The sequence below is a fragment of the Antrostomus carolinensis genome, unplaced genomic scaffold, assembly GCF_000700745.2.
Source record: "Antrostomus carolinensis isolate BGI_N321 unplaced genomic scaffold, ASM70074v2 Scaffold54092, whole genome shotgun sequence".
Lineage (NCBI taxonomy): Eukaryota > Metazoa > Chordata > Aves > Caprimulgiformes > Caprimulgidae > Antrostomus > Antrostomus carolinensis.
The window spans coordinates 1-11,999 of record NW_010302756.1 but is presented as its reverse complement, the minus strand read 5'-3'; the positions used below and the strand labels follow the sequence as shown (position 1 = coordinate 11,999).

Sequence of the window (11,999 nt, the reverse complement as noted above, 5' to 3'; positions counted from 1 at the left end):
TCATTACCCAGCCTGTATTTGACATACCCCACAGCAGCCTTGGGATCTTTCTCACACAACTGTGAAAACTGAGCACCTGGTCAGAGTTTCCCTTTTGCCCTGCATGCTTTAATTTTCTTCACATATCAGGAAACATGAACAGAGTTGTGTGTTTGGATCCAACCCAAGAAGGAGCTGGGACACAGCTAAGACATCCACTCATATCTACCACCTGGAAAATTAATTTACATTTTGCTGTTTAGAACACCTTGACTTTCTTGCATTATGTAGGTGTGGTATTTCCAAAAAAATGTCACTTGTGTTCCCATGCAACTCAAGTCTTGTATAAAGCTAAGGCTCAGAAGAATAGCAGTCCTGCTCCAATAACTGCAGCAGTATTTTCTTCTCTTTCACCAATCACAGGCAGGCACATAATACCTTATACCCTGCATATGACCCAGTTACTTCATCTGGTTGACTTAAGTTTCATGAATAAGACAAAACAATAAATAGAAAAGCCAAGGACAATAGTTCCTTATTTCCAAGTGACTGTTAGCAGTAACCCTAACAGTGCTGGATATAGATGAACAGTACAGGTAAGAAGTATCCATCTTCAGGCATTTAATCTCTTGTTATTTCTCTTCTATGGAGTTTGCAAATGGCAATGACACTCATACCTGGCCTAGTAGCTGGTGAATAAGCAAAATAAGCAGCTAGTTTTCAAATATTTGCTCTATTTTGTCTTCAAATTTTATACTGTTGGTGCCCAAGATAATTCACTTTATACTTCATATGCTGTTTTATGAATAAAGGGAACTCCTCTTTAGGAAGCCTGACAGTTCAGGAGAAGTCAGGTTCCTTTCTCTTTGTCTCACAATACCTCTACTACTATGTGAAGGAACAATGAAGAAAGGGAAGGAATATCTTCAGGTCACTCAGTGGTGTATCTGTAAAAAGACTGAGTTCACTTCTTCAAAAACAAGCATTCAAATGACAAAATACAGGATAAACAGAACCTGTGACATCAGCCTGGCAGAAGTATGACAAGGCTGTCTTCAAGGCAGAGAGGGCCCAACTCCAGAGCAGCATGGGGCACGCAAGCAGAGCAAGCAACATGACTGTCATCAAGACACCGGTAAGGAAAGTACCATTGGCACCGCAAAATTAATGTGTCTCATACACGCAGAGATCACTGTTCCCAGAAATAGCTTGAAAAAAGTGAAAAGAGTAAGTTACAAATTATTTTATCAGTTAAAGCTGTATAACCTTATCTGAATATTATGGATGCATTTCTGAGGCACTCATCACAAGGACAAAATAGTGCAAGACCACTGCAGTGTAGATTTCCCTTTTCCTTTTTATAGTCAGTGCAATATAAAGAATCACTAAGCTCTAAGAGGCCTGACCGTACACTTAAGTGAAAACTCCATCGCAACAAGGCAATTCAACCACTGCAGACAAATGTTAAAAAGTCAGGCTAATCTTGGTATTGAAGGGAAACTACTGTCCTCCAACTCTATAAATACATACTCTTAGGTGTTTAATCATGGCAGGATTTGCACTGGTATGCCATTGCTGCAAAGTAGAAAAGATAAGAAAGAAGAAATACAACTTTTGACAGCAAAATAAGGTATTAATATTTTTACTTCCACTGGAGTTAATAGCAAAACTTCCTGACCCTACTGAAGTCAACTGATTTTATACAAAACAAGAAGGTGAATCACTGAAATATCACCTGAAAAAGCACATAAGTATTACTGATTAAATAGCTTGTATTTAATAGGAAATGTCATTCCATGTCCACTGTTGGAATTTCAAAAATATTTTAGAAAATACTATCAGCTGTCACAACAGTCATCAGTACCATTTACATTTATAGAAACACTGACATCAATCCAGCTTACAAAAAAACCATAAGAAATGAAAAGTTCTAGCAAAGTTAGTCATGCCAGTCTTCCTTTAATTGCGCTCCAGCATCAGCCTGCAGATCTCGTCAGGAGACTTTAACAGTGGTCTTGTTAGTTGCTCCTTAGTTAATAAGACAACACTTGAAAGGTGCTCATAACACACTACAACACATTTCCTCTTGGTAGGATGTATTTTGATACTTAAGTAATGGAATTAAATGAAATTTACTGCAGTAAAGTGAGCATTCATTCTGTTTCTCCTGCTGTGATCCCATTCCCATTGCAAACAGGTCAACTTATTTAATTCCTTAAGCAAGTTAGGCAGGAGGAAAGATTTATTTTTGCACCAGTTTTAGTTCACACACAGTAAATGCAGCTATGTACAGCTCCTTATTTTTAAAGGCAAGGAGAAAGACAAATTTTGCTGCTGGTTCTTTTTAAAATTGCTCTGCTCCTGTTCAGACTTCTGATTGCACTGTAGCATGACTTTACACAGTTGTTTGTAAAACGAATTGTGTTCTAATATTTCCATTGTAAAGAATAACCTTTTCCTGTATTCTTCGTGTATTAAGTAACAATACAAAATTGCTTTTTACCTAATAAAACATTAAAGGAAAAAGGAAATGTCCTATTTCAAAAATTTCTACAAGTTCACATCTACCATAAGAGTGGTAGCACCCTTGTGAAACATGGTAGATTTTTTTGATAATAAAGATTATTAGCCAGGTAGATTTGAAACAACATCATTCTTCCTGGCAATTTAATAAAAACTCTTCAAATAAGACAGACAAGGATAGGCTTTGTGTTTAAAGTGCTCTTTATCTGACGCAGCAAATATTTGGCCGGTATCCTTTTGGTCTCTAAGTAGCACTTCACAGATGATTAAGGGCAGAGGGTGGGGGGCGGGGGAAAGCAGAACAAACTGTTCTAAGCAGTAACTCTTTGTGAAACAGACCTTAGTGCCAGGTGGTACAGTACTACCAGGGCATAAAACAAACCCAACCTTTGTGGCTGCAACATCACCATGCACAGATGTTCGTGCCACAGTCTGAAGAGAGGGCAGATGTTAGTGCCTGGGATTTGCAATCTCCTGCAGTTAGAAAGCAAGCTCAGGGACTAGAAAACTCACTGAAGGAAAAAGCAGCAATTAAATGAACGCACGGCGAATGTCCATGGGGCGGCCCCGACTGGGTCTAGGTGGAAACCTGTCATTGGGACCAGCTCGTCCTGGAAGTGTAGGGTTTGCTCCAGGCAAGGAACCAATTGGGTCAAAATGTGGTCTGAATGGAGGAAACTGGCCTGGGGCTTCTCCTGGGCCAGGAATGAGTGAGTTAATTGGGTCTCCAACATATGGAAGTGTTGGTCTCTCATCATATTCTCCACCAATGATCATTGGGGGATAGATTGGGTTTGATGGGAATGGGTTGGGAGGAAAGGGATTAGGATAGAATGGGTTGGGATGAAAGGGGATTGGATGAGGTGTAGGGGGCAGAAACATCATGTGCCTCCATCTCAAGGCCTCCTTCTTCTGTTTCAACTTTTTCTTGTACAGCTGCAGACAGAAACAAAGGCATTTTAAAGCTCTGTAAGTGCTTTGTGTTCCAGCTTCAGCAATTGCATTCAGTTCTGCAGTGCTTCTCAGAAACGCAATCCTCATCAGTGTCAAAATCCAGAACAGCAACTCCCCTGCCTGACAAACACCAAACACAGCATCTCTGGAAGACCTCTAACCCACAATATGGGCATGCATCATGTAACTTGTTGATGCTGCTTTCTTCTGCTCTGACCAAATTTAACATGTGTACACAGAACACCACACTTTTAAACTCAATTTTAACTCAAAGTTACTGCCTCCCAAAGTCTATGTTTTATCCTCAAATTAGCCCATGGTGACTAATCTGAGAGATTACATTAAAAAGTCACTTACTTCTTTCCAGTCTGTGTCACGAGGCCTTGCAATAGGATCTACAAAGAGAAACAAAAAATTCAGAGTGGCAATCTATTTTATTTTTAAGTAGCATGCACGCCACAGACACCCACAGTTTTCAGTCAGAATTTGCAAAAGAATCAAGAGATGAAAAAACAGTTTTGGTCAATACATTTTTCATAAAGATAATGCATCTTAAAAAATATAAAGCTTCAGGACCATTCAATAGGTAATTTACTTGCACACTCATTCTACATAAAGCATCATCTCCAAAAGTTACTAAGGAGAGAAATCCCAGAAAAACTGTCTCTATCTTTGACTTCTGACAGCACTCCCCTTAATCACCTTATTTCTTCAATCTCTTGTGAGAAACCACAACAGGAATATCTCTTCCCTTGACTTCCTAATATCTGCAATAGCCAGTACACTAAGGTAGCCAGGAAAACAGATGAAAACAAGGGAAGTCTGCACCGCACAATGGGAAGAACTACATGGTCCATCAGTAATGGCTCAGCAGATTGTCATTAGTTTTCATGTCAGAAAACTGCACATCCACCCGAATTACATCTGACCAACTGTACTGGTTAGCATCACAAATAGCTGCATTTACTCACTGTGTTTAAAAAAAAAAAACAAACCAAGTTCTAACATGATTGCCTGAGGAGCCTCTTATCAAAATCTGTCAGACCTAATCCCCCTGTTCACATGAGAATGTAATCAGAAAAACATCTCTTCCAACATTACCTCGGAAATCTCGCAGATACATAAACCTCCACAGGAGCTGGTCGTTTGAAGCTGTGTAAAGATCACGGCAAACAGCAGAAAGAGAAATGAGTGAACGGACATCCAGAAGTCTGAAAATCCGAAGCTTGAGCTCAAGAGGAAGGACCACTAACCCAAAAACGTCTGGTAAGTTCAGAGCTACAAAGTGAAGAAAACAGAAGCATTACTTAAGTGGTGCAGAGCTTACTCTACCTCTAAAGACCTTAAAAGAAAGAAAGGACATTATAATTTTTCCCTTAAATAATTTCCCTTTGATGCCTGAGTTAACACTACTTTTCTCAGAACGTACTGTCACGTGACTTCTTATAAAACAGATCTCTTGCAACTCTAAGTACATTTATGGAGTGCACAAAACAGGGCAAAGGGCACTTTATACCGACCACTATTGGCCACTGTAAGCCTAAGAAACATTCCACACACCTAACTATGTTTATAGGCTACAGAACAAAGGAATAGGTCAAGAAAATAATACCTGCCCAATTTCATGACTCCACAAAAAACACATGAAATACAAAGCACATGCTTCACATAAAACCTGCCCGCACTGAAGTCTACAGGGAATTCCACTGAACAGCCTTCAGAGTACAAAGCTGAGACCTTTTATGGCAATACCTATGCAGAGAAAGCCTGGCTTCCTACTGCTCCACAAACACCAGCTTGGGTTACTTCCTACCATCCTTTCCAAGCCCTCAATGACCAGTTACTGAGAAGATCATTCCTGGGGTTAGACTTCCAAATATGATGCCATATAAATTTTTCTGCTTTGACAAAGAAATGGATCAAAACTACAGAACTACTGCCACAAAAGTACTGTGGTATGATTTTCTCATCACTAAGTGTGGAAAACAGCCACACTTCAGTCTCTTAAGTGAGCCTAGAACAATCAAAAATTAAAACCAAGAAATTATCATTATATTAACATTTTCTGGGATATAAAGATAAATACAGTTTATTTAGAATGTATAGATTACTTTATGCTTACTCTTTATATACCCATCACTGAAGAGCTGTTTCTAACTCTTTTCCTTCAAGGCTTTAGAAAGACTCTCTTCCTTCCATCCTCAAAAATGAAGTACAATCTCTAATGCTAAATATTTTCTCTCACCTTGTCGGGCAGCAGCCAGAAGAGAGTAAACGAGCTGGTCTTTAAAGAGACGAGATAGTTTCTGAAGGTCTTTGTAAACACCTGCAACTTTTTCTGTCAAAGGAAAGAGGTAAAAAGCTTAACTTCAGGAGGTTGCAATGCAAAAATTATTAAAAAGCAGAAGAATTATGCTTTTCTTATAAGCAGAACTGTAATCTGCTTGTAATCTTGATGGGAGCAGCTCTGCAGCTAGAGCGTAACAACCATGCAATACGTAATTCATCAACAAACTACAGACCAGTTCCATGGACAGCTCAGCCTAGGCTTTCCTTTGTCCTTAAAAAGGCACCACTAAGAGAAATGCTTGAGTTCTTCAGAAACAAACTGACTCTCAAGCTGTCAGAGTTTCCTTTGTCAGATTTCAAGTCTCATGTGTAACATGCACCCACATTGTAGATGCTTGCAATATTAATTTTTCTGACAGGAACGTTTTTCCATGCTGTTCTCTAAAGAAACAGGATCCAGAAAACTACCGTTACATCGGACACATTTCAGTGCCCAGTTATTCTTTGAAAGCCTTTTGACTAGACTCGTACATCAGCAACTGGGGCTACCCAGGACACAGTGTAGGAAACCAAGTCAGCTTCAACTGCCAACAAAGCAGATCACACACACTTCAGAGAACAAAAGGCTAGTCAGGTCTGTGGTCACAAGGATCCACATCTATCTGCCCTTCTCTCCTCCCCCGCCTTAGTTTTCCTCTGATTTTGGCATTCCGGAGAGAGCTACGTGGTCAGCACATGTTTTCTGACAAAAAGAATATAGCAATTATGGTGCCACAACAAGAGTGCGGGTTCCATCAGCCTCTGAAGTCCTGAAATGACAGGCAGAAAGGGGATATAATCCAGCATTGCTGCCCCAGAGATTCACACATATGCCTAGGACCTCATAAATAACAGGCATATGGGCCAAAGGATGACACAGGCTTTGCAAGGTTCTTTCCTCACAGAGCCCAAAAAATTCAAACTGTTTCAACAGCAAAACATGAGTAAATGGCTACACTCTGAATTCCTTTTACCACAAAGCTATGACTCACCTAAATGGTAACACTTTTATTCTTCTTTGCTATTCTTTACGTATCAGGGTATAATCTTACCCACTATGTGACTTCCTCTCTTTTCAGTTTACTACTAGGAATATCAAAGCTCAATCGTACCTGGCTCCTGAAAGCAAACAAAGGATGCTGGCAGCAGCTGTATTCTCTTAACGCCTTTAATCTCTTTGTTGATTTTTAATGTTGCTGCAAATATAAGGGGGGGCGGGGGGAGAAAGACATTTCAAAATTTAAAACACATAGAGAGATAACAAAGATCACTACACTAGTGCCTGATTCTTTGTAGGTGTTGTACTAAAAATAAAATGGAACTTAAAATAGCAGGGAATAAACAAAGATCTTGGAAACAAAAAACAAGCATTGCCCTCAACAATTCTATCATGAGGGAAGAGATGTAACACAGCTAGAACAGGTACACAACAAGCCATTACTATAACACAGTCATTAAAAAAATACTAACTAAAGATAGATGCAACAAGCTTACTATGTGAACGCTACATGCATGGTAGTTATAACACTGTCCTAAATCTAACCTTAACCTGACTTGGTCAAAACATTTTATGAGAATGTGTACACATTCTGAGAAAACATACGTGCTTATTGGCATAATCAGTTACAAGTTTTACAAGTAAACATTAAAATTTTAATCAAAGATATCTTGAAATTACAACCAACTCCAAATTTAACATTGGTTCTGCAAAAACATGGAATTGCTCAAATGCTAAATAAAATCTAAAAAAAAAGAAAGAAACAAGCAAACAAAAAAACAAACAGAAAACCTCAAAAAACCCACCAAGTGGCAGTTGCTTCAAGAAATTAAGACTTCTAAAGAAGACTAAATTTTCAGGACTGAATAGCTTAAATACAATTTTTAGTGATACCAGTTAAACTGTTAGTGTGCTACAGTTTTGTATGTAAAACTGTGCTACAGTTTTAATGTTTGTCAATGTATACCAATGTTCCTATGAAATGAGACAAGAAACAGATTTCTACAACATTGCAATGAAAAGGCTAGCTGAATCCCCCCCTAAGGATTGATCTGTTATGATTAGAGGGAGAGAAACAGTTAACAGGGAGACAGGAAATGCCAAGAATATTCAGGACCAGGAAGCGCATCTCTTGTGCCTCAGCAACCTGGATAATCAAGGTGCAGTTCTAAACAGAGCACACAAAAGCACATTTAAGTTTTTGATTGCTAAACAGTGGTGATATTTAGCAACATGCATCTAGGATAAGAACTTCACTGACTTACCATTAATAGCAACAAGATCTCCCAAAGGCACACAAGTCAAACCAGCAGAACCTTCTTCGCAAAGGGGATGTGTGTACTGTAGCTTATAAACACCATTCCCTCTCCATTTCTCCGGCATAGACACTGCCTTGGCTTCTGTTCCCTAAGAACACACAGAGATAACACTGCTGTACCTCAGTAATGTACCAGGACTAACGGCTGAAAAAGAGAATTAAAAGTTAGGAACTACCAGAATGCTGCTGGCAATTCAAATCTTTAGTCTCAATGCACATTATGACACAGACTATAATTGTATGATTATATACTAATTTCCCCAAGACTATCAGCAAATCTAAGGAGAAGTTTAGTAATTTTTTGTCCTGTCCCAGTTCCTGACATGGAAGGTTGTTCAATGAGCAGACTCACACCTATTTCTGAGACACGTACTTCATTCTGTCATTTATCCCAGCACTTTGACAACTCCAGCATGTACATTAATTAACTGCATTAAAAACACCTTATTGCACCTTTTCCGTGAACTTATGAGGTCTGACAGGGCTTGAAGAATAATAGCTTGAAATCCATTCAAAAATCTGAGTGGACTGACAGTTCCTCCTTTCACTTTCTATGAAAAGTACAGGCAGACTCTCTTTCCTCTTAAATCTGCACAGCAATCTTCCCTACTTCCAAGCCTACTGATTGAGATACAGGAAATTTCTTCCCAGTGGCAAATATATTCTTCAGATAGTATTTCAGGCTATGGGAATGCAATTAACTTTGCAGATTTATTAAATTGGTACTGGTCAACCAGACACCTGAACTGACCCCCTACATGTGCTTAGTTAGCCTCACCACAAGAAAAAACATGAGAATTTGAACACTTTCCTTGAGAGAAATTTTTTTTTGCATGTTTAGCCACATATTAGTAAACACACAATGCAAACCTGAAAATCTAAAGGGAAAAGGGGAATTCATACATTGTACAGAGGTACTGCCATAGGTGCTTGAGTACGATACCTCTGCAGGTCACTGGAACCAAAGCCTAACTGAACTCAGTTGAAGTTAATACAGAACTGGAGACAGTTAACACACAATTTCCCAGACACAGGACCTAGGCCTTGCTAACCACCATTTGAACAGGATACCATCGGGATCATACGGATGCTTAAGGCAGCACTTCAAAGTGCTACGACCTAAGCACATCAACACAAGCTCAATAGTATAAAGCAGAAACAGGAGGTTATCAGCTGGGTCCCAGTGAGGCTGAGGACTGAAAGAAACAGAGGGACAGGCCTCTCACAGGGAAGAGCTGCTCTAGTCTTTAGCCTTAAGGCTTACTTGTCAGGCAAATTAGAGAAGCTGATACTTCAGCAGCCCTTGCTGCTGACTAACACATACAAAGCCAGAAGCAGATCTTCAGATGCACCGTCTATCACACATTCCCACAATACTCCACAGCTTTCTCATACTGACCAAGAAGTTTCCTGACTGGTTGTGCACCTACCTGAGGCACATAGCCTGTCTCCATCATGAGAAGATGTAGTAGAACAATCAAGGCATCAGTGGCGCTGGTACACTCAGCAGAAAGGTAGAGCATCTCTAAGGAATGTGGTATCTCACCATCAGCAGCTTCACTGCACAGCATGGGTTCAGAGGGATAGGAACCTGTACCTTCTTCCAGGTCAACATCTTCTTGGACTAATCCAGAAGGAAACTCTAGGCTGGATCCTGCCTTCAAGGGATAGCAAAAATATACCTTTATTCAGAAAATTACACCTCCATATATACCAGTATTATTCACCTGCTTACTCCAGTCCTCATGGGCACCAAGTCTCTACTGCTGATTTCCTTGCAAGTTTTACAGACTCATTTCATCACCATTTTCTAACATCCCAGTTGGAGACTGGGATTATACACACAGCCTCTCTATTTTTTTATATTTATAATGGAAGCCCTTCATAAAAGGGTCAGTTATTTTATTGCATATATTACTTGAAGTGATAAAATATTAATCTTTCATAAGAATTTTCACAACACACACCATGGCACTAGGCTGTACCTGCAGAGTCTCCTCTAGGGAGACTCCACTCACCACAGGACCCAGCAGTTCATGGGCACTGTTATCTGTTTAATTATTGTATGTACTGTCACAAGGGAAACAAACCACCAAGTAATGTGGAAAAACCACACCTATTAGCTGCATGAAGCATATGAGGTCCTATAGATGCACACCTACGAAGCATGAGGCAGGAGCTATCTCAGCAACACAACCTCCATGCACAAGACAGACAGGTCTCACTCTGTGGCAGGCCATCTGAATCACAGGGAACTGTTATAACCCATTAGAATGGAATCATGCACTCATCTTCTGAGTGGAGTTTATGGCAGGCAGGGCCTGTTGCATTTGTTCACTACCTAGAATCAGTTTTCTTGAGAATACAGCACAGAGGCAGGTTAAGAAACATACTCCTAACTTCCTTAAGGAAAGTGCATGTTCCAGCAAAGAAATTAAATCCTATAAAAACATCAGACCTGAAACATCTCTGCTTCTGTGTCACAGCTAATATACAATGATTAGAGACGTATTTCCAGCCAAATAACTGGCTATATATCAGACAAGTTTAAGGAGAGAAATATTCTGAAAAGATCCTCTACTATACAGTACAGCAACTGACAGAACAGGATACCTTCTTTTTTGCCTGGTGTTGGACAGGGCAATTCTCATGTACTTACCCTCTCATCACTCTTTTGAACTTCCACCTGAGATTTCTGGTTGTCAGACTGCTCATTCTGCCTTTCTTCTGTTGGGCTGTCAGCCTGACTCTTCTTGGGGATCAAGGTGGACGGCTCATGACCATTCTGAAGTGAGGGAGGAGCAGAAGGAGGAGGAGGTAGGTTGGGTTGTCCGTCTGCTTCCTCTAGTAATAAGCATATCAAATCACCAGAAACAATCCCATATGAAGCCAAGGTCTTCTCATCTTCTGTAAGAGCATCTTTTCTGTTCAATGTTATTGAAAACTTGGTATCGAACTGCAAAAACAGGAGAAAAAAAAAAAAAAGGAAACATGTTTGGCTGTACCTCAGCACACAGAGGTATGGTTAGAAAAGCATACTGCATACTACAATAGTACTATGCCATGGGTTTTGATCCATTAATAGTTACTTATTATTAAAGGGAAAATGAGGAAAAAAAAAATAGTATGAAGTTATTTCCCTCATGTTTCTCTCCAAGTACGTTTTAAGTAGCCACAGCTGCTTGGCAGGTACAACTTCATTTACAGTAAATGCTCACAAAACAGTTATGAAGGAAAGCAAATAAATGCCCTCCAAATTAGAAGACCACACCTAGCAAAACAAGCTTTAAACAAACTACTGGCTGAGGTTATTTATTTAAAAACAAGACAGTGTTGCACTCAACCATCTTCCTCTCTGTTTAAGCAAAACATTCAATTGCTATTTGCAAATCAGGGCAATAAGAAAAAATGCTTCAGGGCAAGTGCTCACAAAAACAAACCAAATAGAAATGAACTGGTTAGCAGGGAAGCAGCTTTAAAACGCACCCACTGTGGCAAGGCAAGGCAAGCAGTAACTCCAGGTGTCTCCTGCCCACTCTGCCACGCAGCACAGCGCGGTGCTATCCAATGCGCATTCACCAGTGAAACGTGAGTACAGTGAAGCTAATTAGAGGCCTGGGAACACAAACCCTTCAGCCACCATCCGAAAATGAGCCCCTTCTGTACAAGTTTCTTAAACTGATCTCGCAGACTGTTCTCTCCAGCAAAGGCTTCACAGAGAAAGCGTTGATGAAATTTTAACCCCGAGAGACCCCAGCAAACCTGCAAAACTACCTGACCATCACCCCGCAGCTGCTTCTGTAACGTTAAGGCCACACGGAAACCCCAGCCAGCTCCGGTTGAGCCGCAGCCCCGACTGCACAGCTCAGACCCCCGGAGTAGGGCGGGCTGTCCCGTCCC

At 40.2% G+C, this 11,999-nt stretch overlaps 1 protein-coding gene across 1 annotated transcript; it reads right to left on the bottom strand.

The window, feature by feature from the left end:
- Positions 1 to 2,685: 2,685 nt before the first annotated feature.
- FBXO7 (F-box protein 7) lies at positions 2,686 to 11,055 on the bottom strand (the record flags this gene model as incomplete). The annotated part of the gene is made up of 8 exons (XM_010163874.1): positions 2,686 to 3,438; positions 3,814 to 3,851; positions 4,558 to 4,734; positions 5,702 to 5,794; positions 6,897 to 6,980; positions 8,047 to 8,188; positions 9,530 to 9,757; positions 10,759 to 11,055. Coding segments are annotated over 8 exons (1,464 nt in total), but the record flags the coding sequence as incomplete, so codon positions are not given.
- Positions 11,056 to 11,999: the final 944 nt, after the last annotated feature.